General features: G+C 43.9%; 1 protein-coding gene across 1 annotated transcript in view; it reads left to right on the top strand.

Moving 5' to 3' along the window:
* Window positions 1-27,412, top strand: part of LOC126187695 (coagulation factor XI-like) — a 162,082-nt gene that overhangs the window by 35,573 nt on the left and 99,097 nt on the right. The window contains exon 2 of the mRNA XM_049928937.1: window positions 16,759-16,930. Coding sequence (XP_049784894.1) covers window positions 16,759-16,930 — 172 coding nt within the window. The remainder of the gene's footprint in view (window positions 1-16,758; window positions 16,931-27,412) is intronic.

The raw sequence follows: 27,412 nt of genomic DNA, 5'->3' as shown, positions 1-27,412 counted from the left end.
TGATTGCCATTGATTTTGACAGTGCATCTGACAAGGTGCGACATCATTTTCTATTCTCCATAATGGACCAAATGGGTTTTCCATCCCCCTTTATTGCTATCATCCGTCGCCTATAAGGCAGCGCCGAATCCCTGATTCAGGTCAATGGCCGTGAGGCAGGACCAGTGACAATACGCGCTCCATATGCCAAGGATGCCCTCTTTCGAGACTATGCCATAATGCTGGAACCACTCATGGGTAGTCGGACGACCCAGCTTCCTGGTATCATTTTGCGACAGCACACTTTTCGTTATCATGCGTATGCAGACGACTTCCTCCCCTTAGTCGCTCGTGGACCGAAACACATTTGGTACTCGATTTGCTATCAACGTATGGAACTGCAGCAGGCGGTAACATGAATGTGGGTAAATCCTCGGCGATGTCCATTGGACGCAGCCTCTCACACGACGCCTCAGAACCTCTCCTGTGTGTACAGAACCTCCGATACATGGGTATCATTTTCGCCTCCACAGTTAGTCCTCCGTCACCATCAATTTTAAGCGTACTCTCCAAATTATCCGCACGACAGTGCCCTGGACTCTTTACAACTTATCGAATATCTCAATCGACATATGGCATCCAAGATGGTCCACAGTGCCAACAACTATTGGGCGCAGCCTCTAGGCCGCGTTCGGACATGTTATTACGGCTGGTATGCTCTTTAAGATCCGTTACGAAACATTAATTCTCCCCCGCGAGTGGAGGGCCTCCGTCTTCTCAATGTGCGACTCCGAGCGGCGTCTCTGTACATGGCCATCATTTCACGAGCAGTGGAACAGGGCCATCTCCCTTAGACGCAGCTTGCTGGACAGTCTTATACCTATCTCCACCTGGGACATTTTTCTCATTTCATCCTTGACTTCAGCTACGCTCACAATCAATCGCACTTACTCCAACAGAAGATATCTACTCCCCACTAATCCGCTGCAAATCCTGCAACAACGTCGAACTCAAACTTCCATCGACGCGGTGGCCCACGGTTGACGTCATGTCCACCAGCGTTTTCTTCCCTCTAACGTCTAGGCACCGTGTCGCATGTGGAAAATTCGCCACAAATTAATGTCTTCATGCAGCCGGATTGTTGCACACTTCACTTTATAAAATTTGCCACCTCGTGGATGACTGTCCCCACAATCTGACCTGTGCTTCCACCAGTGGTGTCTGGAAACTGGATCGACAGTTAGTTGCCTGCTACCTCCGCACACCGCTGGACTCGACTGACCCACCGGACTTTTATCCATCCCATGGATACTCATTTCCCTGCCACCAAAAATCATGTGATTGATTAGTCAAGGGATGGACGATCACTTACCTGTATATTGACGGCGACAAGTCACGGCTTGACTCCTGGCAGTACTTACAAACCGCCCACAGTGGAATCGAGCAGCGACAGCGCCACCGCATCTTCTTCGCCAATGCATTTTCTTCGCCAATTACTTTCACGCGATCTTTACGTCACCTCCCTTCAGCTGGATGGTGCCACACGCGGACGGCACTCCCTCCCCGCTCCCTCTCCTCCTGTTGACTCCTTGTGCTACATTTCTACATCGTATCGCTAAGCGAGATAGTCGCATGGACACTTGCCCTTTTCTTTCACGCACTACACAAGACCACGTCGGTCATTGCCCCAAACTGTCCCCTCCTCCTTGGCTTCCACCCGGTAGTGGTGCCGGGGACACTGTGACCAGGCCTCGCATGTTGACCCCTGCTCACTCTGCCCCCACTTCCCATCTGCCAAGCAGGAGAGAACTCCCAAGTCTTACCATGCCCCCGCTGTCTCTTCCCTCTTTGTCTGCGGCGTCGTACCTCTGAGTTTAATTTCAGTTTCTTTTTCTCTTTTTCTCGCACACCTTGTTGATAAATATGTTTACACGCCTTGTGTCTCATGTTGGTTCCGCTGGAAGTACGGCCTTTACGTAGTATTTATATTTGTACGAATGAAGATATTTTATTTAACGTTTTTTTCCCGTTCCCAACAAAAAAAGGCGGAGGGGAGCGGTTCAGGGATGGGAAGGTGATGGCACTGTGGCCAGGCTTCAGGTTTCGACCACTGCCCACCCTGTCTTACCTGCTCAAAGTTGACCACTATACTTATTGTTTCTTTTATATAAAAATTTTCACTACCATTATTTGGCCGGCAAGGGGAGGAGAGGTGGTGGTGCAAAGTTCACCACACTTTGCGCCGAAGCCCTAGTTTAAATACCAAACCTCTCCACAGTGTTTCATGAAGTGAGGGCACGTGGCACTATTGATGAGAAACGTAAGCTTGGCGCCCCCTAGGTGCTTTTCACGAGGAGTAGGCTATGTACGGGCACCGGGTCTGACCCTTTCCCTTGTTTTATCACCTCATCATCATCATCATCGTCATGCAACACACATAAAATAATACATACATGTAGTATTACAAGTAGCGTGTAATGGAGTATGATGTAAATAAACAAAAAAAACCATGACTAGGTACCATCATTAAATGCTTAGCGTGGTCTCCAAAGAACTCAAATAAAAATGCCGAAATTACGGCTCTGACTAAGATACAGCCGATTTCCTTCCCCGTTCCTGCATTATTGGAGCACATAATCGCTGATGACTCGTCGTCGTCTGGACGTAAATCCCGTTCTTCCTTCCTTCCTGTCACATTCTACACAGCCTTTGACGTTACATCTGTACATGGTCTCATTAGGTAATAAATGAGTGTATGGGAAAAAAGTCATAAGTGATTACATTAAAGCAGAAGTATCAGTAGAGGTAAACACCACTAAACCCCGACGTTTCAGTGGCATCTTTTTTAGTATACGATAAGTTCCAGTTATGTTACAATTCACTATCTATGTCCATTTAGCAGCTTACCTCTAGTGTGTTCTGTCAAGACTGCGCAATGACCCTTTTAGATAGCTCCGTTGCGTTTCTCCTTGTTCGCTTGCAATCTCTTGCGCTATCAGCACTAGTTCAACGTTTTTGTATGCTGCTTGCTTCATACAGATAATATTTAATTTACACGGCTTCCATTTGGTTTTAGCACTATTGACAGCTAAAATATGGAATGTGAAGAAAGTTAATCATCATTTAAAAATTCCCTATTTAATCACTCCGTAACAGTGGCTTCTTTCTTCTAGTTCATAATTTCTTTTCAATCGACAGCCAGGTGTCGAATTTAAGATCAACTATTAAAAGATAGCTCACAGCTCTTCTTCCTGGCCGTGTGAGCCCAAGCTATGTCTACCAGACACCGTGTCATCCTTTGCCTTAAGGTGTCATGTCGATGCCTTATGGAGGGACGTGTGGTCAGCAAACCGCTCTCCCGGCCGTTTTGCAGGCTTTCCAGACTGTGGAGCTGCTACTGTTCGGTCAAGTAGCTCCTAAATTGGAATCTCGAAGCAAACGCACCCTGTACCTGCCCTCCTCTCAACGAAAAATCCTCCGCAGTACGGGGAATCGAACTTGGGTCCACTGCACAGCAGCTACCTACATTGTCCACTCAGCTCCGCAATAACTGAACTATTAGTAAGAGAAAAACTTAGTACAACATTTACATACGTGTGTGTGAATCTGTGGATGAACGTTAAGAACTGGCAAAGAATGCCGTTAACGTTAGCTTACGAGGGTACAACATGGCTATCGGATTTTTGTAATTTTTGTATATTTATGGTACGTACAGTTCGACGCAATTTTCAAAATTGTCGAGAATATCGACTTCGAAGTTTTCCGACCATAATTAATATGGTCGGTTTTTCTCGACAGGCCGTGTGGCTGTGTGGTAGACTACTTGCCTGCCACGTAGGGTTTTCAGGTTCGATTCACGGCTAAACAGAGTGCCTGTCCTACTAGCATTTCCGCCAGGTTTAAAATACATAAAAATGGAAAAAATCAGTAGTGCTCGAGACTGATAATCACTGGTTTGCGTCTCGTTTCCGCCATTATTTTATTCGTCTTTTTCCGTTCATTTCGAATACCTACGTCATTTGAATATGAAATTCATGTATGTTAATTAACAAATATCTAAATGCTATTTTTATGAAAATGCACGTCTTCCTATTTCTAATTACGTATCACAAACAAAAATATAATTTTCGTTGGTGGGATACATTTTTAATTATTGATCTTTTATAAAAGATTCCTTAAATTTAAAAAAAAAACACAAATTAATTTCTTGTTCATCCTTACGTACTTTATGCTTCACGGAAATATTCATGCAAAATACACCTTTGCTTAAAAATCTGGGAGAGCTGGGAATCGTAACTGTACCACGCAGCCACATGACCTGTCGAGAAAAACTAATCTTGCTTTAGCATATTAACAGAAAACTTCACAGTTGATTTTCTCGAGAATGTTTGAGAGTTACATCGAACGGCTTTTGCTGATTGATTTTTGAGTTCTGAACTTGGGGTACGATAAATATAAAAAGTACAAAAATCCAAATTGCCATGTTTGCCCCTTTCTTAGACAAACTATTTACACATTTGAAAGCAGGAACTAATTACAACGAGACAGACATATAGCAACCAGTATTTAATGTTTGTATGTTTCCGTTAGCAAAAATTAAAACAAACTGAATCTATGTGTTATGCAGATCATTTCACGTTACCGAAATACTCAAAACGGAATAAATGAAGGTAGAAATAATAACTTACTGGATGACTACTCAATACCGAATGAAAGAGACAGTCTGACTGTGAAGATACAACTCAGCTTCCCACATTCTGTTACGACGGAAAGCCGTGAACGGAATACATAATAAAAGGAAAATAAGAAGGAAATTTTTGAAGCTTGTCTAAGATTAATAAAATGAACTCAACATGTAGCTAGTATGACTTTATACTATTGTTAAAAAAAGAATTAGAAATTGGTCATACTGTAAAAAAGTGGCTCTATCTATTGCCTTTTTGAAAATTAAAGATGTTCCTGACTGTATGCTGCATAGACTTTTGATTAAAATGATCAGGATTAGTGAAATTAATGAGAAACAGGTAACAAAATGACCTCACACCAGCTGAATCTGAAAAGATACTTCCAAGGTGCCAAATCAAGAATATATATATGTAAATATATGTGTCCGGCTAAACCCGATTTTAGGATGAACTAGTTTCGCCTAAGTCTAACTCGTTCATCCTGTTACCGATAGGGTAAAACAGATTATCCTAGGTCGAACTGGTTTATCCTAGTTAGAATTTACATGCTTTAGGATAAACTGATACATCCTAGTCTCAACTAATTTCACCTAGTTTGTATCTTTTATAAGCTTTTCAAAGTAAATTGAGTAATGTTCAGCCTAGGTCGAATCTTTAAATCGTAGTTAGAATTTACATGCTTTAGGATAAACTGGTATGTCCTAGTCTTAAATAATTTCACCAAGTATCTTCTATAAGCTTTTCAAAGTAAATTGAATAAAGGAATAGAAATAAAATAGTCAATATGATTCATTAAAGTTATTTCTTAACTAAACAGTAATTTTATTTCTATCACTAGATCAACTTACATATATCCGTCCACAGAAATCACCTTATCTGCATTTTGCTTATTTGCTTATTTTTGCAAGGTTTACTTTGGTGGCACTTATAATTGCAGAGTACTTCGTTTTTCTTACAATTGCATTTGTTTGTTGTACAGTTTTTCGAGCAACTGCATTTCACGAAGCCTTGCCCTGATCCAACACAATGTTTTGTGGTTGCAGTCCTTAAAGAAATTTCGATAATCTGGTTAATATCTCCCAGATATAAAAACTTCTGAATGCAGAATTTGAAATCAGTTCTAAAAAATAAAAAGAAGTTAAACAATTTTTTTAAATATTTCATTACAAAAATTTTAATTAAATTATACCTGCAATAATATTTTTGAAGTACGCCATATTTGGTGCCAACTTTGTAGAGACGCTCATCAGTCTTTTGAAGCATTATTCCAATATGTCTCGAAGGTCACCTCTGCCTTTATCTGCATCTGGAATAGGTATGGTTATGTTGTCTCCATTGTCAGCTGGTGGATGGGATTTGTCAGAGGAAGCTACCATTCTTTCAGCTTGCTTTTTACAATTTTCTGCCGCAATTTTTCTAGCAGTTTTAATACCGTTTGTGTCAATTTTCACAATGTGATCACCGTCACTGTCTTCGTACTGTTCAGTATTGCTGTCATCTTCGATTGCCTTCTTTCGGTCATCTTCGTCCTGAATATCATTTATGATTTCTTGAGGGAACGAGGAAATGGAAAGTCCTACTCTAGGTTCCATTCCGAATAATGCTTTGTAAAGTGATTGTTTTATGCCAGAGTGGTAAGCTCGATTTTTCGTGAATTGGACATACCTTTATCCTTCCGACCACTTTGTTGAATTGTCTTTTAACCAAGAACTTATCATATATTCAATGTGTTGGTTGGCACATTCAACAGAGCCCTGACTTTGGCTGTGCCTTGGTTTTCCATGCACAATTTTTAATTCTCACCAAAGCTTTGAGAGTTCATTTATAACATTATTCACAAATTCTCTGCCATTATACGATTGAAGAATGCACAGCGCCCCTACAGTTAGCAATATGTCATTCAAATGATAATCCATTTCTCCAGCCCTCTTTGATGTTAACGCACGAAAGAGATTATATTTGTGAGATGGTCTTGGTAAAATAGAATGAATTTTAAATTCCCGTCTGGTTGTGTTTGGAAATCAATCAAATCGACTTGGCATCTGCTATTCATTTCCGAATGGAGAATTGGCTTTTAAAACTAGTCCTCTTTTACTTTTTTGTCTACTTTTGTTGACAAACATCACACATTGATAAATAGAGGCATATCACTTCCTTTGTGATATTGGCATATTTTTTCGATGTCTCAGCTAACATCATATCGCGACCACCATGACCCACAGCTACATGAGCTGCGTCAATCACATCATAAATATCATCAGCTGGAACAAAGTGTTTTATATTCTCATCGCACTGTGCAATGAGTTTTTTCATATCACCAATTTTCAAAACTGCAAATCGTTTCAGTCTTCTGTTTTGTAATGATGTTCTTTTTTTCCAAATTTTCCACGTCTTCTATTTTTGTAACCAAATCTGCATATTCGTCTACTGATAACACATTATAGTGAGAAGACTTTTTTTCCACTCTGCAAAATTTCCTCCAGAACCTTTTCTCTCGACAGCATTTGATTGACTTGTCTATTACACGAAGGCTCATCCATGATGAAACGCCTCACAATGATTATGATAGGATTATAATAAAATATTTTAAACGCAACCAGCAACTTAACACCCGCCCTCGTCGATGCAAAATACCCTTCAAAACAAAGAACAGTGCGAGCGACGAGCGGTTGAGAGGCGTGAGGGGCGAGCCAGAGATGATTCGGGGATTCCCCGTTCGTACAGAGACGTGGCTTCCGACTAGGCAAAATTAGTTCAGACTGGGCTCAAAAATGGTTCAAATGGCTCTGAGCACTATGGGACTTAACATCTGTGGTCATCAGTCCCCTAGAACTTAGAACTACTTAAACTTAACTAACCTTACATCACACACATCCATGCCCGAGGCAGGATTCGAACCTGCGACCGTAGTGGTCACACGGTTCCAGACTGAAGCGCCTAGAACCGCAAGGCCACACAGGCCGGCAGTTCAGACTATGACGCACCAGTTTATGCTAAAGCATGTAAATTCTAACTGGGATAAACCGATTCGACCTAGGCTAAACTGTTTTATGCTATCGGTAAAAGGATGAACGACTTTGACCTAGGCGAAACTAGTTCATCCGAAAATCGGGTTTGGCCGGTAATATATATATATATATATATATATATATATATATATATATATATATATATATATATATATATATATATTGCATTGGAGAGTATACAATCATTATGTTATGTTATGTTACATTATCTTACGCAAAAATTTTCAGTTGTCGCCATTGAATTGTTTCAGTGTGCTTATACGGCTAATTCCACTACTTCTCTTACATCTCCGCTTTCTTTACCAACATCAGATAAATGCAACACTTCAATATAAAGGTAATTATTTGTTTTTTAAACTTTTATTTACAAAATTATAGAAAATCCTATAGTCAGTTTCACAGAAGATCACTGCTGAACCAATTAAAAATAAAATGAAATTTCAAACTGAATCCTGCGTCCTTATAGTAACATACGGGAGACAGGTAAAGTAATGTGAACACTTGTACTTATTTGTGAATCATTTATTAATAAGGGGTTGTTCTCTGCCTCGTGATGACTGGGTGTTGTGTGCTGTCCTTAGGTTAGTTAGGTTTAAGTAGTTCTAAGTTCTAGGGGACTGATGACCATAGATGTTAAGTCCCATAGTGCTCAGAGTCATTTGAACCATTTGAACCATTAATAAGGGGTTGGCCCCCATTTGTGCTTTTTACAGCTAAGGTTCTTCTTGGAATAGTCTGCAGTGGATTGTTATGCCACTCTTCGCACAGAACCTTTTCTAACTCCTGTAGTGACAAGGGAGGCGGAAATCTGCTCCGGAGTTTGTGCTCCAATACCACCCACAAGGGTTCGATAATGCTCAAGTCCGGAGACTTTGCTGGCCAGGGAAGACACTGCTCCTCATACCACGATTGTACTTTCCTGTCTGTATGAAGGGGGGCATTATCGTCCTGAAATATGACATCGTGGTTGGGGAACAACTTTTTAACCATGGGGTGCACCTGACACCTAAAATGTTCACATAATCATTGGCTATAACACGGCCTTTGAGAGTAATGATGGGACTAGCAGAATACCATGATACGGCTGCCCACACCATCACACTTCCAACCCCATTCTTAAACGTTGGAATCAAGCAATCAGGACTGTACGCTTCTTTTGGCGTTCTCCGGACGTGAACCCACCCGATGTTGGAAATAACTAAAACGTTGACTCGTCGGGCCATACGACGTGTTTCCACTGATCAGCCGTCCAGGATTTATGATCCTGACACCATGTTTTACGCTTCTTTGCTTAGCATCTCGTCCATGAATATTTGGTTTATGGAATTTCCAGTGGACGGTGTCGATAGATACAGGGTCTCGAATATGGCTATTGAGCTCTGCAGTCACTTAGCCGCCGTGGTTTTGTGTTGTTTTGGCACAATCCGTGTTAACATATGACAATCTCTGTCATTTAGTTTTGGTTTGCGCTCAATATTACGTTTACACAACGATGTCTTTCCATTTTTTGTGTAGGCTGTCGTGACTGTTGAAACGTTTGCTCTTGAAACATTCAAGAAGTCGGCTGTCTTGGTTACTGATGCTCCAGCTAATCTGCCCTCTTTGGAAGGTCTTCCATTGCACGTCGACCTCTGCCTCTGAATGCAGAAACGAAGTGTGTACTAGTCGTTAACAGTCTGCACTGATGCCTAGTCCGTACTGGACACGCACAGTCCAGCGCAACACGTGCCTTGCCTGCGTCGTTGACCTTGAAATAGAAACATCTCATTACTACCACGGTTCAGATTATTTTGCCTGTCCCCTGCATACTTTTTATTACCCTGTCATGTCAATTCTAATCATTGCTTTTATTGAATAAGTACTAGTAAGAAATAGAACATTGCAACTGTAAAGGTCAGGTCGTAACCGTTGCAGTTGCGGAAGAATTGGCTGTTGACAAGTCAAGACAGAGTGCCATTTCTCCACCTGGACTTGGGCTGCAGAGTGTTGGTGACTGGAATTGTACGGCTGACCCTCAGTAAAATATACCTGGTTAAGAAAGTCTTTTATTCATGTCAGTCGCTGCGACAGAATCGTGACTGGAGGAAAGACTGTTGTCATATATGACATGGACAGCCACTGTCGCATGACGTGCCGGTGTCAGTAACTTGCCCACCAGACAGGTAGTACTTCAGAGTGGTGGCAGATGTGGCGTCAAAAAACAATGGGATAGTTGAAAGAAATAATAATTGAATCTAGACCCTAAGCTGCCGACAGGCGTTGATATACACCAACGGGGACAGTTGAAAATAGGTGCCCCGACCGGGACTCGAACCGGGGATCTCCTGCTTAGATGGCAGACGCTCTATCCATCTGAGCCACCGACGTCACGGAGGATAGTGCGATTGCAGGAATTTATCCCTTGCACGCTCCTCGTGAGACCCTCATTCCCAACTTTATATCCACACACTACATTCGTAGTGCCCCTACCCATTACACTCATTACTCGCAGCAGACAATCTAACCGAGTCCCGTAAGAGTTCGGGCAATGCATGTGCATCCGCACAGAAGACGGTCAATGGCCGGTTGGCCTTAACTACACTCCTGGAAATTGAAATAAGAACACCGTGAATTCATTGTCCCAGGAAGGGGAAACTTTATTGACACAATCCTGGGGTCAGATACATCACATGATCACACTGACAGAACCACAGGCACATAGACACAGGCAACAGAGCATGCACAATGTCGGCACTAGTACAGTGTATATCCACCTTTCGCAGCAATGCAGGCTGCTTTTCTCCCATGGAGACGATCGTAGAGATGCTGGATGTAGTCCTGTGGAACGGCTTGCCATGCCATTTCCACCTGGCGCCTCAGTTGGACCAGCGTTCGTGCTGGACGTGCAGACCGCGTGAGACGACGCTTCATCCAGTCCCAAACATGCTCAATGGGGGACAGATCCGGAGATCTTGCTGCCCAGGATAGTTGACTTACACCTTCTAGAGCACGTTGGGTGGCACGGGATACATGCGGACGTGCATTGTCCTGTTGGAACAGCAAGTTCCCTTGCCGGTCTAGGAATGGTAGAACGATGGGTTCGATGACGGTTTGGATGTACCGTGCACTATTCAGTGTCCCCTCGACGATCACCAGTGGTGTACGGCCAGTGTAGGAGATCGCTCCCCACACCATGATGCCGGGTGTTGGCCCTGTGTGCCTCGGTCGTATGCAGTCCTGATTGTGGCGCTCACCTGCACGGCGCCAAACACGCATACGACCATCATTGGCACCAAGGCAGAAGCGACTCTCATCGCTGAAGACGACACGTCTCCATTCGTCCCTCCATTCACGCCTGTCGCGACACCACTGGAGGCGGGCTGCAACGATGTTGGGGCGTGAGCGGAAGACTGCCTAACGGTGTGCGGGACCGTAGCCCAGCTTCATGGAGACGGTTGCGAATGGTCCTCGCCGATACCCCAGGAGCAACAGTGTCCCTAATTTGCTGGGAAGTGGCGGTACGGTCCCCTACGGCACTGCGTAGGATCCTACGGTCTTGGCGTGCATCCGTGCGTCGCTGCGGCCCGGTCCCAGGTCGACGGGCACGTGCACCTTCCGCCGACCACTGGCGACAACATCGATGTACTGTGGAGACCTCACGCCCCACGTGTTGAGCAATTCGGCGGTACGTCCACCCGGCCTCCCGCATGCCCACTATACGCCCTCGCTCAAAGTCCGTCAACTACACATACGGTTCACGTCCACGCTGTCGCGGCATGCTACCAGTGTGAAAGACTGCGATGGAGGTCCGTATGCCACGGCAAACTGGCTGACACTGACGGCGGCGGTGCACAAATGCTGCGCAGCTAGCGCCATTCGACGGCCAACACCGCGGTTCCTGGTGTGTCCGCTGTGCCGTGCATGTGATCATTGCTTGTACAGCCCTCTCGCAGTGTCCGGAGCAAGTATGGTGGGTCTGACACACCGGTGTCAATGTGTTCTTTTTTCCATTTCCAGGAGTGTATATGCATCTTCATATAAATGGGATAGTTGATGTTTTCACTGCAGTGCCCATCTAACTGAGCAGGATGAGATGTGCACACACCAGGTGTTTAGACAGTGACAGTGTGGCTGGGCAACTAGGTGGCCCCGACTCGGACCTGCGGATCACTGCCGTATGGCTGTCGGCAGAAGGTGGTCACCCATATGTGATCCAGAGGTGTGAAGGCACCAAGCTGACAGCATGCAGACTTCCGCCCAGGCAGAAGCTTGCGGCCACGTGTTCGCAAAGTCTGTGTTGGCTGATTCGTCTTGTATCATAAGTGGACTTCGTCTCATAGTCATCAGCTGGTGAGAACTGTATTGCTCTGCGTACTGTACATACCTGAATACTGCTGGCTACAATGATCCTTTGAGAGTGAGGGTCTGATCTGGGTGCTATACATCTGAGTGGGCGACAAGTCCTCCTCCAACTAGCACGCCCACCTCAAAAACCTTAACAGGCTGGAACGCCCAGGCATTGCAATTGGGAAGCGATGACTTTATTTGTGTCCCTGTCTTCCTGTCAAGTAAGCTTCTCCAGAAGCCCTACTGGAGCTATAAACTTAGTTTCGAAGGTCCCTGGTTAGCGTATTCTGCATCGTCAGCTTACTGAATGAGTGTTCCTTCACAATGAATACGTTCTCTAGTTCAAAAGCGCCTGGTCTTCAAGATGACGAACGCTTCTCCCTCTAAGACATTATTCTGGTAATCTATGGAGGAATACTCCAGCGTTCCAACTAATCCGTGGCGCAACATTCCTTCTCCCAAAGCCGGCCGGTGTGGCCAAGCGGTGCTAGGCGCTTCAGGCTGGAACCGCGCGGCCGCCACGGTCGCAGGTTCGAATCCTGCCTCGGGCATGGATGTGTGTGTTGTCCTTAGGTTAGTTAGGTTTAAGTAGTTCTACGTTCTAGGGGACTGATGACCTAAGATATTAAGTCCCATAGTGCTCAGAACCATTTTGAACCTTCTCCCAAAAATACGATTCATGTTTCGCAAGTTGATGTAAAAATATAATATTCTCCACTTTCCCTTGCTCTGATTCGGTGTAAACCACATGGTTCGTAGGACATACGTTCAAACAATGGTTCAAATGGCTCTGAGCACTATGGGACTTAACATCTGAGGCCATCAGTCCCCTAGAACTTAGAACTACTTAAACCTAACTAACCTAAGGACATCAGACACATCCAAGCCCGGAGCAGGATTCGAATCTGCGACCGTAGTGGTCGCACGGTTCCAGACTGAAGCGCCTAGAACAGCTGGACCACACCGGCCGGCGGACATATGTTAATTCTTAAGATTAAACCAGCTGGTGCAGTGTGAGCTCAATAGATCGAGTGATTCTCCACGTAAAGTAGACACAGGCTACACAAAGCAGAGTCAGGATCACTGTGGTACCAGGAACAGGAACGTTCATGGCCATGATTTTATCACGCTGTTTATCGTTGTAGTGACGCATGTGCCTGCTCAGAGGCAATATGACCTTTCTGCATGGCTATAAGTTCATTCAGCGAATGGAGAATGTTAAGTTTTAAGGTGTTGTTTAGGTAGGTCAGATATTAGATTGGTAATAAATCCAATGGTTTTTCTTGCAATACAATGAGGGCTGTGTTGTATTCATTGTAACGGTCCCAGTGATAATAGACGAAAGGTTGTTCGTGCTACATCACAGGTGGTACCATTAACCAATAACCCACTACAGCCGCTTTATTTCCGTGGGCCGACCCTGATCGTAACAGGTTGTAATCACAAATTCTGGTAAATCCAATGCATACCGCCCTTTCGAAGCAAGATGCGGCGCCAGGACATCCCTTTGACACCCTACTGCATACAATCGATCCAGGAAAAACTGTACCTGACACGATATCATGTCGTTCTGGAGCATTCCTGTTGGACACGTAGCGACACTTTCCTCTTGGGCTTGACAAATCTCATGTCATCCATGAGCATCAGTGCGTAGCTTCCCGTCTCCTTACAAATCAATATTACTTCTCGTGTCTTTACTTATGTATACTTTCCCAGAGCTTCCCATTTTACAGAATGGGGTTGGACCGCAAAACATTCGTAATACGAGTCAGGCTATATTGCTGCTAACTTCTACTGTTTCCATATTATGGGTAACGATGCGTTCTGCTCTGTAGGTTTCAGTATATGCTGCAGGTCAACCATTAGTTTTTCAGTAGTCCTTGTTGGTAACGCCAGCTTGAGGAAAGGAATACTTATCACTCTCCCTCCCCCTACCAAAAGACTAGACGCAAGGAGTCTCTCATCACACACCAACAATGAACAACTCATCTCATTATGTTAACATGCTTATGTAGCGCTCACTTGCTGTGCTACCAACCCTTTTACTGAAAAATACAACATAGCAAATGAAAAGACAAATCTGTCTATCTTAACACATATAACAATACAATAGAAAAACAATGATACGACCATAACACAATTCAGTGGAAAGCTTCTTTATGCATCCCACAAGCCTCACACCTTATTGCTGAAACCTGATTACCTAGAGACCAGATTATATGCATCAAAAAAAGCATAAAAATACATGCAAACATGCATGAGAAACGCTTAAAAATGCATGAAAAGTGTCCATATATGCAAGATCAAATAATAAAAAAAAATGGTAGTTACTGCATGCATTATATCTCAAAAGCCAATCTGTGCGACGGCCACGCGAAAAATTTAGAACGCTGATATCATTTTCTGAATAGCTTGAGGCAGAAGGGGGTCTTTCTGGGATTATTTTCTAAAAATCTGAAAATTGAGGACGCATAACGTGTTTCAAGAATTGTTCCTTCTTTGCTTTTCTTGGCGGTAACAAGTGGATGCGATGCGAGTGAGTCGCAGCGAAGGAGTCGATAGGTATAGGACCAACTTCGAAATACATCGCACACAGAGGGGCACGCTCAAAAACTCCGTAATATTTTATTTAAAAGTCAACATACAATCATGAATTTTTTTGAACAGCATTATTTTTTAATCTATTGTATTGGACCACAGTATCATTTACAACTTATTTTACAATTTTCTACTATTGTAAACATACACGAGCACGTACTGTTGCGGATGTGCGGTAGTAAGGTTGTGTCTTCGATCACTCAGCACACTTTTATAAGCAGAAAAGGACCGTTCTACATCATCTGAGGTAACTGGCCAGTATTTGAATTTGTGTGCTATGTTGGCACTTAAAAGTCCACCTGTTCCATTAATAAAACTATCAATTTCGCACAAGGGATCAAAGCCTGGGTTATTGTTTAAAATGTTTTCTTGGAAATACATCCGGCAATGAGTTCACTCGAATAATGTCTTTTTTAATACCGGAATCATTAAAAAGCTTCCTTGCAATGGCAAACTGCCAAAGCCTCTGCACTATCGGAGTCGTTTACTACCCCTCTAATGGCCTCGAAATGTTCTTTGTAAAACAACACAGCTTCGATCCACGTACCTCAACGAGTTACCACTGGTTCGGGAAGTAAAGGCACATTTGGTAGTTTTTCTTTGTAGGCCTTGATGAGAGCGGGAGCCTTTAGAAACACTTTCTTTGAGGATGAAATCACTTTATTTACATTCACAAATGTGGAACGTACTTCTTCAGCAAGGCGATGTACTCCATGAGCAAAGCACGTCACATGAATTAAATTGGGATAAAATACTCGGAGGGCTCTTCCTGCTGCGCTCATATAGAGAGCAGCATCTGAAATAAACACAAATACCCTTTCATCTGCAGAAGATTCTGGAAATATTTTTCTGATGCCCTCATTCACAAATCTGGCAATCGTAGAATGACTTACCTTTCCAAGTTCTTTGCAGGCCCCTACACAGGAAAAAGAAGGCTCTTCTTTTAAAACACCAACAATTAAATTTTCAATGTAACAGCCACAAGTGTCTGTAGTTTCGTCAACTGAAATACACATAATGCTGCCTTGAGTTCATTGCGTATTTCTTCCAGAACTGTCGGTACGTAATTTTTACGCAATGTTCATTCATAAAATGGCTCTAAGCACTATGGGACTTAACATCTGAGGTCATCAGTCGCCTAGACTTAGAACTATTTAAATCTAACTAACCTAAGGGAATCACACACATCCATGCCCGAGGCAGGATTCGAACCTCCGACCGTAGCAGCAGCGCGGTTCCGAACTGAAGCGCCTAGAACCGCTCGAACACCGGCCGGCTGGTCATTCATTTGGTAAATTTTGATTTAAGCAATATTTGCGCAGGAAGCCTTTGAGGATAGGTTTTGTAAGTCTGTGACGAAGAATATTGCTTTCAATGAAAGCTTCACATAGATCCATGTTAAACCGACTTTTTTGGTTACCTTTGGACAAATCCCTGCTACTGCAACTTGCTGTTATCAGAAATTGTAGTCGTGGTCCTTTTTTCTGCATTCCTGCGATATGAAGACTTGTCTTGACAGGCTGGTCTATTTGAAACTTTGTTTTTTGCATGAAACATTTTTGTCGCAAATTCGACAATATAAAACTGTTCTGTCATATGTAAATGTTCCAGGATGGTTAGCTATCCACAAAACCACGTTTCTTTTTTCGGGCAGCATGGCACACAACACGTTACACACTACACGTTGTAAACTGGAGGGTGATGTTAAATGAACAGAAGCAGGCCCTCAGGCAACGCATGAAGAAGTTGTGGGAAGATAAAAAGACTATACCTTTGTCTTAGGTTCTAAGAGGTCAGTAACTGACCAAATTCTGTAATTAAAAAAATAGTAGAAAATTTTAAATTGTAGACGAATCGTAGCGTAGCACTAACTCTTACGGCGAATCGAATACCGCCATACACTGTCCATTCCTCATAAGCCCGTTTCGAAAATTATGTCTAGAAGTTTCAGTGCCAGAAGAGTCCACCATTGCGTCAGGGAGCCAAGTCGCCTTCGCCGGCTCTTACACCCGTTCGCTGTGACTGACACCTGTGTAGGACGGGAAAAACAGGAAAGCGGCACCGATATCGCCGCTGTTGGGGCTGTCTACTGTACGGCTTGTGACGGTACGCTGTGACGTTGCGGCGTTGGAATGTTGCAGTATGCGGGCTGACGTCGGGCAGCCGCGTCGTGGGCGGCGTGAAGGCGCCGGCCTACGCCTACCCGTGGTTCGCGGAGCTGCTGCTGCGCGGGGAGCCCGACAACGGCGTCTGCGCAGGCGCGCTCATCTCCCGAAAGCACGTCCTCACCGCCGCTCACTGCTTCGTCGAGGTGTGAGTGTCTCGCCTATCATGTGTGAATACGTAGTAGCGGCAATTTCATTCAACCGTGAATCACTTCTTCCTCTTCTTCTTCTTCTTCTGCTTCCTCCTCCTCTGCACTTCACAAAACCACACCGTGCCTAATGTCGTGTAGGAACGCTACCATGGAGATGCTGTGTCCCATCGCTCGTGCGCCGACTATAACACCACGCTGAAATTCACTTAAGGGGCTCCGGAACGCCCTATACTTGCAATGTTAAAATAACACTTATAAATTACATCTTTCCTCACAAAGTATTTGAGGTAGGAAGTTGAACTTTTTACAGATTATTTATTGGAATATGGGCTACAACTTAACACAGGGATCTTACAAAATTTTAGTTCAGTTATTAAAGATGATTTTTTTTTCAATTGTAATGAAAATTCACAACATTTTTTTGCAATTTTTTATTTATATATTCAAAAATATACAGTTTTTTGGAAAAAGGCTGTGTTAAATTATGCAGAAGGTACTGTGTAACATTTACTGAAAGTTTGAAACAAATATGTTTGGAAGATCCTTAGAAAACATGTAATTAGTATGAGAAAATAAAAGTTTCGGGAATCGAGCGACAAAGATTGCATTAACTTTTTAGTGCATTCCAGGTCCATAGGATGGATTATCTTCATCCTCTGCAAACTCCTCCTCCAGCTTCCTCTTGTTCCTCCTCCTGTTTACTCTTGCTTGTATTTCTAGACTCTTTACAGCCCTGTCTGCAGCCCGAAGGCGTTCCTTGTCTAAAGCAAGCATCGCTCGTACCATGTTAGAACCTATCTTCATTCCCATATTTCTAAATACCTTGCACCTTACAATGTTGCCATCATTGAAAGTCGCAACAGCATCATACACACCAAAGTGAAGTGTTTCTATTCCAACAAATACAGTCTTGGGGATTCTCGACCATATAACACTATTTACACTTTCATTGGGGTTTTGAGTTTTTCCGTGAATACACTTTTTCGACAGTTCAGGTGCTGCTGAGTCTCTGAAAATAGGTTAGCCACAACACATACTTTATCTCACATCACTAAAATGTACCTGATGAACACGGACGTTAATAATAACACCATTTGACAGCAGTTTAACAGCGCCACAGTGGATCACGCCCATGTAGAACACATTTCAAAAAAAATTTAAAAATAGTTGTAGTCTTCGGAATTGAATAAATTATATATCTATTAAAAGGTAATAGTCTGCAGATTCAGAAAACGCAAAAAAGTAAAAATTGAACTTTACATGATTTTGAGCCTTTCCGGAGCCCCTTAAATCTTGTGATTCTTCAATTTCTACAGGCGTATTTTATGACGAAATATATCTCGGGTGAAAAGCCTGGTATGAGTGTGCATAGCACGCAATATTTCGGCAATCGATCACGTTGCCATCATCAGGTGTGCTGACGTACTGACAGGCGGTGGGCCGGCGCCAGGTATATATAGTACAATCCTCCCCCCTCCTGCTCCTCCCTCTGGCGCTTCCTGTGAGTCGGTGCGGTCCAGATGCAGCGTCCGTTCTTCCGCCGTCTGGGCGCTGCGTCCTAGGTCTTCTCGTCCAGGAGGGTCAGTCGGCACCGCTCTCGTTATTCTTCCCTCCTCCCCCGTAGTCGGTACTCTCTGGGAATTATCCTTTTTCCTCTTAATCCGGGTGATCGCGGGTTCCCACGCTTTGCTAAGGACGTAACCGCTGTCACGATTTAGTTGTGGCTCCCTTACTCTGATCTCTATGGCTTCTTTGATGACACAGTCCCAGTATTTGGAAGTCTGTGTGAGGACTTTGGTTTGGTCATAATCAACGCTGTGGAGTTCCGACAGGCAATGCTCAGCGATTGCCGACTTACTGGGCTGTTGTATTCTAGTGTGCAGTCTAGTGTGGCCCAAAGTGCCGTCAGCGTGTATAGGAAGAAGATGCACACCGATTTGTAAACATGCGGATAGCTGTCACCAGCCGCCACAAAAGAATGGCGTGCTCAAAACTCTTGTACACAGAGTTCACACCATCTCCGACAGGGACAGTCTCCAACAAGAATTGGACCATCTGAAGACCGTTTTCGGAGGAACTGTTACAAGGAAGGGCAAATTCGGAAGGCTCTACATCCCACACCTGCAGCACCGGCGGAAACTGAGGATGAATCTCAGGAGGAGGCGGCGTAGGCTATTATTCCGTTTTGTGGGGCCTTATCCGGATAAGCTGGACGCATTTTACGTAAACACCAAGTGAAAACCATCATCCATCCTCCAAGCAAAAACAAGAGCTTTCTTGGTAGTGTCAAGGACAACCTTGGTCTAGTAAATCAGGGGTTTATCAGATACCTTGCCAATGCGGTAGCGTATACTTAGGTCAAACCATTCGTACCATTGAGGACCGATGCCGAGAACATCAACGGCACACTAGACTGCAACAGCCCTGTAAGTCGGCAATCGCTGAGCATTGCCTGTCGGAACTCCACAGCGTTGATTATGACCAAACCAAAGTCCTCACACATTCCAAATACTGGGACTGTGTCATCAAAGAAGCCATAGAGATCAGAGTAAGGGAGCCACAACTAAATCGTGACAGCGGTTACGTCCTTAGCAAAGCGTGGGAACCCGCGATCACCCGGAATAAGAAGGAAAAGGATATTTCCCAGAGTGTACCGACTTCGGAGGAGGAGGGAAGAATAACGAGAGCGGTGCCGACAGACGCTCCTGAACGAGAAGACCTAGGACGCAGCACCCAGACGGCGGGAGAACGGACGCTGCATCTGGACCGCACCGACTCATAGGAAGCGCCTGAGGGAGGAGCAGGAGGGGGATTGTACTATATATACCTGGCGCCGGCCCACCGCCTGTCAGTACGTCAGCACACCTGATGATGGCAACGTGATCGATTGCCGAAATATTGTGTCCTATGCACACTCATGTCAGGCTGTTCACCCGAGCCGCGCGGGATTAGCCGAGCGGTCTCAGGCGCTGCAGTCATGGACTGTGCGGCTGATCCCGGCGGAGGTTCGAGTCCTCCCTTGGGCATGGGTGTGTGTGTTTGTCCTTAGGATAATTTAGGTTAAGTAGTGTGTAAGCTTAGGGACTGATGATCTTAGCAGTTAAGTCCCATAAGATTTCACACTTTTTTTTTTTTTTTTGTTCACTCGAGATTTATTTAGTCATTTAAACCTTGATAACCTGCCATTGTAGCAGCAGTGACCGATCTAAGAACTGCGCCAGACACTTATTGTCTTATATGGCCAACTGCAACGCTGTACTCTGCCTGTTTACATATCTCTGTATTTGGAAACGCATGTCTATACAAGTTTCTTTGGCACTTCAGTGTATATTATAAAAATAGATGTGCACATACAGGTTGGTCAGATAGAGTCTGAAAAGCTTTTGGGAGTGTTGCAGGGAAGAATGTGCTGAGATTTATTGTTAAGAAAAAAATCGATACACTGCGCCATATCCGAGTTAAGCAGCGTTTGAGTTAACTACCGCGCTGTTTCACGAGCAAGTTCAGGCGGCCCGCCAGATACAAGTTACTGTCAGTTATTCTCATTGCGCAGAAGACAGTGCACGAGAAGGCCTTTGGCTCGGATTCAATCCTCACTTCCAGTGTTTGCACCGCTCTCTTGCTCGGTTTTAGGAAACGAGACGTGGAACACATTTGGCAACACCGTCTCTGGCAGGCTTCTTGAATTTGCTCGCGCAACGGTTTGACTGGCTAACGTCAATGTTAATTAATTCTGAAACGGGCCAGTGTATCGAAATTTCCTCTTAACAGTTATTTCTCAGCGCAACCTATCCTGCAGCACCCTTACAAGATTTTCAGGTTGTTACCGACTACCCTATATGTTCCACATCTCCTCCTAAACCACTGGACTGATTTCAGACTCACTACACATATCACGTACTGTCTGCAAAGAATCACTGTGAGGCTAAGAACCGTCTACCTGTCAAAGGGGTAGAGGTTGGGTTTGGGGTGAGAAAGCAGTGTAACCTATGTTGCACGAATATACATACTTTAGCCAGCCAGTATTTGTGAATAAGAGCGCCTAGTAACTTGCAATAAACTATAAACATAATTTCAAACCCTTACGAAACTTTTTCTCGCTGACAGCCTCCGTAAAATGACGAGAGAAAAAACATTTATCGCTTAATACGTTTTAGCTGTTCGTGCAGTCAAACTGAAGCATGACGTTTGAATTTATGTCTTCTTTACTACTAACACTATTCGCGACACATTTCGCTTACGGTGTCAATATACGTAGATGAATGTATCTACAAAACTATTTCGTAATATGACTTATGGTTCAGGAGATACCACGTTAAATACTGAAATGGATTAAAAACCGCGGCATCATGTATGACATTTTAATTTCTTATTTCTTTACTACTAATTCTATTCACAACACATTTCGCAAACACACGTGAAAAAATAAATCGTTGTACGACATATAGTTCAGGAGATATGGCGACGTAAACACTGAGAAGCAAGAAGAACTGCGGCATCATGCCCCACGTTCTACTTTATTACTACTGACTCTATTCACAACACATTCTGCAGACTGTAGTCACACATACTACTGGACGTACCTGCAAAATTATATCACTGTACAGCACATGTTCGAGAAGATACGCTGGCCGCTGTGCCCAAACGGTTCTAGGTGCTCTTCAGTCCGGAACCGCGCTGCTGCTACAGTCGCAGGTTTGAATCCTGCCTCGGGCATTGATTTGTGTGATGTCCTTAGGTTAGTTACGTTTAAGTAGTTCTAAGTCTAGGGGACTGATGACCTCAGATGTTGTCCCATAGTGCTTCGAGCCATTTTTTGAGGACATACGACATCATAAACAATGAGTTGTGGGAAAATAAAATTGTATAATTAAATTCACTAGAGATGTGAAATATCGATAAAAATATGTGTGAAATATGTTAAACGTATGTGATAATTTGACATGTGCTTACGTAGGCAAAGCCACAGACGGGAAACTCATTCTAAAGCCCTGGAACGATTTCAACCAAATTCGGTACACATACTGGTTACGATCTGGAAAGAAATACTATGGTGGTAAGAACTACCAGTCTCCAGTTGAGTTGAAAGCGATAACGTGAAGAGAGAAAGGGCGAGGACGGGATGGACAGACAGCGAGGGAGAAGGAGGTGTTGCAAACAGACAGGGGAGAGAGGGAGATGGACAGAGAATAAAGAGGTGATAAAGACAGGGGAAGAAAGAGAGAGGCAGAGGGACAGGAGATGAAAAGTGTGAGGGGAGAAAGAAATTGACAGAAGAAGGGATGTGTTGCGAACTGTGGATGAAGGACAACAAGCAGATTCCATATTTATGGATTTCCGATAAGCACTTGGCACGGTACCCCACTGCAGACTGTTAACGAAGGAACGAACATACGGAATAGGCTGCCAGATAAGTGAGTGGCTCGGAGACATGTTAAGTAATAGAGCCTAGCGTGCTGTCCTCGACGGCAGCGTTCGTCAGAGACAAGGATAACGTCAAGAGTGCCCCAGGGAAATGTGACAGGACCGCTATTATTTTCTATACAGGTAAAGATTTGGAGGACAAGGTGGGTAGCAATCTGCAGATGTTTGCTGATGACCCCGTGGTGTACGGGAAAATGTTTAAGGCGAGTAGAGTGATAAAAGATGACTTAGACAAAATTTCTAGCCAGTATGATGAATGGCAGCTAACTTTAGATATAGAAAAATGTAAGTTATTGCGGATGAGTAGGAAAAACAAACCCTTGGAGATACTTCGGGAACTCTAACGGGAATCCCTGGAGGGGAGGCGACGTTCTTTTCGAAGTACATTATTTAGAAAATTTAGAGAACCGGCATTTGGAGCTGGCTGTAGAAGGATCCTACTGCCGCCAACATACATTTCGCGTAAGTACCACGAAGATATAAGGAACGGGAAATTGGGAAATTAGGGCCTATAGACAACCGTTTTTCCCTCGCTCTGTCTGCAAGCGGAACAGGAAAGGAACATTAGGGTGACTTGCTGAGTGTGTATGCTAAATGTAGACGTAGATGAAGAGGAGGAAGGAGACAGAGAGAGATGGGAGAGGGCGAGATGGCCAGAGAAAGGAAATAGAAGAACAGCAACAGGGAGAGGAGGAGGTAGGAGATGAACAGAGAGAGGGGGATTAGTAGATGGACTAAGAGAAGAGGCCGAGGAAGGTGGATAAAGAGAGGGGGAGGAGGAGATGGAGTTGAGGAGATGGACAATGGGGAGAAAGGAGGAGATGGACAGAGGGGTAAGGAGCAAATGAACAGGGAGATGGAAGAGGGGGAGATGGACAGAGAGGGGATGTAGGGTGAGACGGACGGAGAGGGAATGAAGGGACAGATGGACAGAGAAAGGGCGAAGGAGGAGGTGGACTAATAGAACACTGGAATAAACACATCTGGGCAATTCCGGGTACTCAACTACCTTTTTCATACTGACGAAACGTGAAGTTCAATACTTAAATAACAATCAACCAAGGCTACTGGATGAAAATCTCAAGAATTATTGAGAAAATTGACATTGAAGTTTCCTGAGCGTCTTTAATACCCTAAAGTGTAGCCGATTTTTCGACAGGCAGTGTGGCCCTGTGGTAAAATATCCCGACCTGCTATGCATGGTTCCCGGCTTCGCTTATTGACAGACGCAAACCTTTAAACAAAGGTTCATATTCTACAAGCATTTCTGTGAAGGGTAAAATATAGAAAAAAGACAGGGAAAAAATGTGTAGCGCTCGAGGTTGGTAAACGTTGGATCACTGGCTTGAGTCTCTTTTTTATCATTATTTCTTTCATTTCTTCTTCCATTCTGTTCGAATACCTACACCATTTTATATAAAATTAATCACATATACGCTAACTATCATGTAGCATTTTTATGAAAAATACACATCTCCTTATTTCTAATTAATTGCAAACAAATATCCAGTTTTCATTGCATATATAAATTCTTAATTATCAAACTTTTATAAATGAATGTTTATAAGGATTGTTCGAATTTACAAAACAATGGCCCTAAGCACTATGGGACTGAACATCTGAGGTCATCAGTCCCCTAGACTTAGAACTACTTAAACCTAAGTAACCTAAGGACATCACATACATCCATGCCCGAGGCAGGAGTCGAACCTGCGACCGTAGCAGCAGCGCAGTTCCGGACTGAAGCGCCTAGAACTGCTCGGCCACAGCGGCCGGCCGAATTTACAAAAGAATTACAAATTAAATTTATTTCATCCTTATGTATATTACGCTTTACGGACAATCTCAAAGAACATGCGCCTTTGTTTAACAACTTATACAACCAAGAATTAAATCCGGGCCACCCACATGGTAGGCGAGCATGCTATAACAGAGCCACGCATCTGGTCGAAAAAAATACCGTATTTAGGATATTAAAGATACTTGGATAACATCAAAGTCCATTTTCTCGAAGATTTTTGAGAGAAACATTAAACTGTTTGGTGTTTGCTTTCCGACATCACGTACCACAAATATAAAAAATTACAAAAGTCTGACTGCCGTGATTTATCAGTCATCTAGTCAAATGCCTGAAGAAGAAAAAGTCAAGTTAACGAAAAACTGTGGATGTCTACAGTATATTTTTCCAGCCTTTATAAGAGAAAATTTAGAAAACCGACATACGAAGCTGACTGCAGAACGATCCTACAGCCGCCAACATGAACTTCACGTAAGCACCACGAAGCTAAGACACGAGGAATCAGGGCTCATACGGAGGCGTAGACACAGTCGATACCGTACGTCGGCTTGTGGAGTATGTATGTAGGTGTAGAGTAAAGTAATGTGGCGTGGCTTCCACCTTGAGGCCTCTTAACCTATCAGGGTTTTGATAGAGGTTTCCTTGCTCTAGGTTCTGAAACCAACATAAACAGTTTAGACCACAAGAAATCTTTATTTTTATTTCGGTCAGTTACTGGCCAACTTCTTACCTCATATTGAAATATGAACTTAGAATACATTAACAGGAATGTGTATAAACAGTAGTAACATATAACATACATCTTATATAACAAATAATAAAAGAAGAGATTATACCCGTGTTGGTAAGCGGTGGTGATATAATATCTTCTTTTATTATTTGTTATACTGGGTGTTACAAAAAAGTACGGCCAAACTTTCAGGAAACATTCCTCACACAGAAAGAAAGAAAATATGTTATGTAGACATGTGTCCGGAAACGCTTACTTTCCATGTTAGAGCTCATTTTATTACTTCTCTTCAAATCACATTAATCATGGAATGGAAACACACAGCAACATAACGTACCAGCGTGACTTCAAACACTTTGTTACAGGAAATGTTCAAAATGTCCTCCGTTAGCAATGATACATGCATCCTCACTCCATCGCATGGAATCCGTGATGCGCTGATGGAGCCCTGGAGAATGGCGAATTGTATCACAGCCGTCCACAATACGAGCACGAAGAGTCTCTACATTTGGTACCGGGGTTGCGTAGACAAGAGCTTTCAAACGCCCCCATAAATGAAAGTCAAGAGGGTTGAGGTCAGGAGAGCGTGGAGGCCATGGAATTGGTCCGCCTCTACCAATCCATCGGTCACCGAATCTGTTGGTGAGAAGCGTACGAACACTTCGACTGAAATGTGCAGGAGCTCCATCGTGCATGAACCACATGTTGTGTCGTACTTGTAAAGGCACATGTTCTAGCAAAAAATGGCTCTGAGCACTATGGGGCTTAACATCTTAGGTCATCAGTCCCCTAGAACTTAGAACTACTTAAACATAACTAACCTAAGGACATCACACACACATCCATGCCCGAGGCAGGATTCGAACCTGCGACCGCAGCAGTCCCGCATGTTCTAGCAGCACACGTAGAGTATCCCGTATGAAATCATGATAACGCGCTCCATTGAGCGTAGGTGGAAGAACATGGGGCCCAATCAAGACATCAGCAACAATGCCTGCCCAAACGTTCACAGAAAATCTGTGTTGATGACGTGATTGCACAAGTGCGGATTTTCGTCAGCCCACACATGCTGATTGTGAAAATTTACAGTTTGCTCACGTTGGAATTTGCACTGAAATGAGGATTGACACATTGTTGGATGAACCATTTGCAGAAGTGTACCCTTGGAGGCCAATCAGCTGCTGATAGTGCCTGCACACGCTTTACATGGTACGGAAACAACTGGTTCTCCCGAAGCACTCTCCATACAGTGACGTGGTCAACGTTACCTTGTACAGCAGCAACAGACATTAGGGTTATCGTCAACTGCACGAAGAATTGTCTCGTCCGTTGCAGGTGTCCTCGTCGTTCTAGGTCTTCCCCAGTCGCGAGACATAGGCTGGAATGTTCCGTGCTCCCTAAGACGCCGATCAATTGCTTCGAACGTCTTCCTGTCGAGACACCTTCGTTCTGGAAATCTGTCTCGACACAAACGTACCGCGCCACGGCTATTGCACCGTGCTAATCCATACATCAAATGGGCATCTGCCAACTCCGCATTTGTAAACATTGCACTGACTTCAAGACCACGTTCGTGATGAACACTAACCTGTTGATGCTACGTACTGATGTGCTTGATGCTAGTACTGTATAGCAATGAGTCGCATGTCAATACAAGACAAATGTAATGTATTGAGAATACATAGAAAGAAGGATCCTTTATTGTATGATTATATGATAGCGGAACAAACACTGGTAGCAGTTACTTCTGTAAAATATCTGGGAGTATGCGTGCGGAACGATTTGAAGTGGAATGATCATATAAAATTAATTGTTGGTAAGGCGGGTACCAGGTTGAGATTCATTGGGAGAGTCCTTAGAAAATGTAGTCCATCAACAAAGGAGGTGGCTTACAAAACACTCGTTCGACCTATACTTGAGTATTGCTCATCAGTGTGGGATCCGCACCAGATCGGGTTGACGGAGGAGATAGAGAAGATCCAAAGAAGAGCGGCGCGTTTCGTCACAGGGTTATTTGGTAACCGTGATAGCGTTACGGAGATGTTTAACAAACTGAAGTGGCAGACTCTGCAAGAGAGGCGCTCTGCATCGCGGTGTAGCTTGCTCGCCAGGTTTCGAGAGGGTGCGTTTCTGGATGAGGTATCGAATATATTGCTTCCCCCTACCTATACCTCCCGAGGAGATCACGAATGTAAAATTAGAGAGATTAGAGCGCGCACAGAGGCTTTCAGACAGTCGTTCTTCCCGCGAACCATACGCGACTGGAACAGGAAAGGGAGGTAATGACAGTGGCACGTAAAGTGCCCTCCGCCACACACCGTTGGGTGGCTTGCGGAGTATAAATGTAGATGCAGATGTAGCACCGAAGTCAACATTACCTTCCTTCAATTGGGCCGACTGGCGGTGAATCGAGGAAGTACAGTACTTACCGACGAAACTAAAATGAGCTCTAACATGGAAATTAAGCGTTTCCGGACACATGTCCACATAACATCTTTCCTGTATTTGTGTGTGAGGAATGTTTCC

The sequence above is a fragment of the Schistocerca cancellata genome, chromosome 5 (genome assembly GCF_023864275.1).
Source record: "Schistocerca cancellata isolate TAMUIC-IGC-003103 chromosome 5, iqSchCanc2.1, whole genome shotgun sequence".
NCBI lineage: Eukaryota > Metazoa > Arthropoda > Insecta > Orthoptera > Acrididae > Schistocerca > Schistocerca cancellata.
Note: the sequence above shows the minus strand (reverse complement) of the source record. Positions and strands in the feature narration are given on the sequence as shown.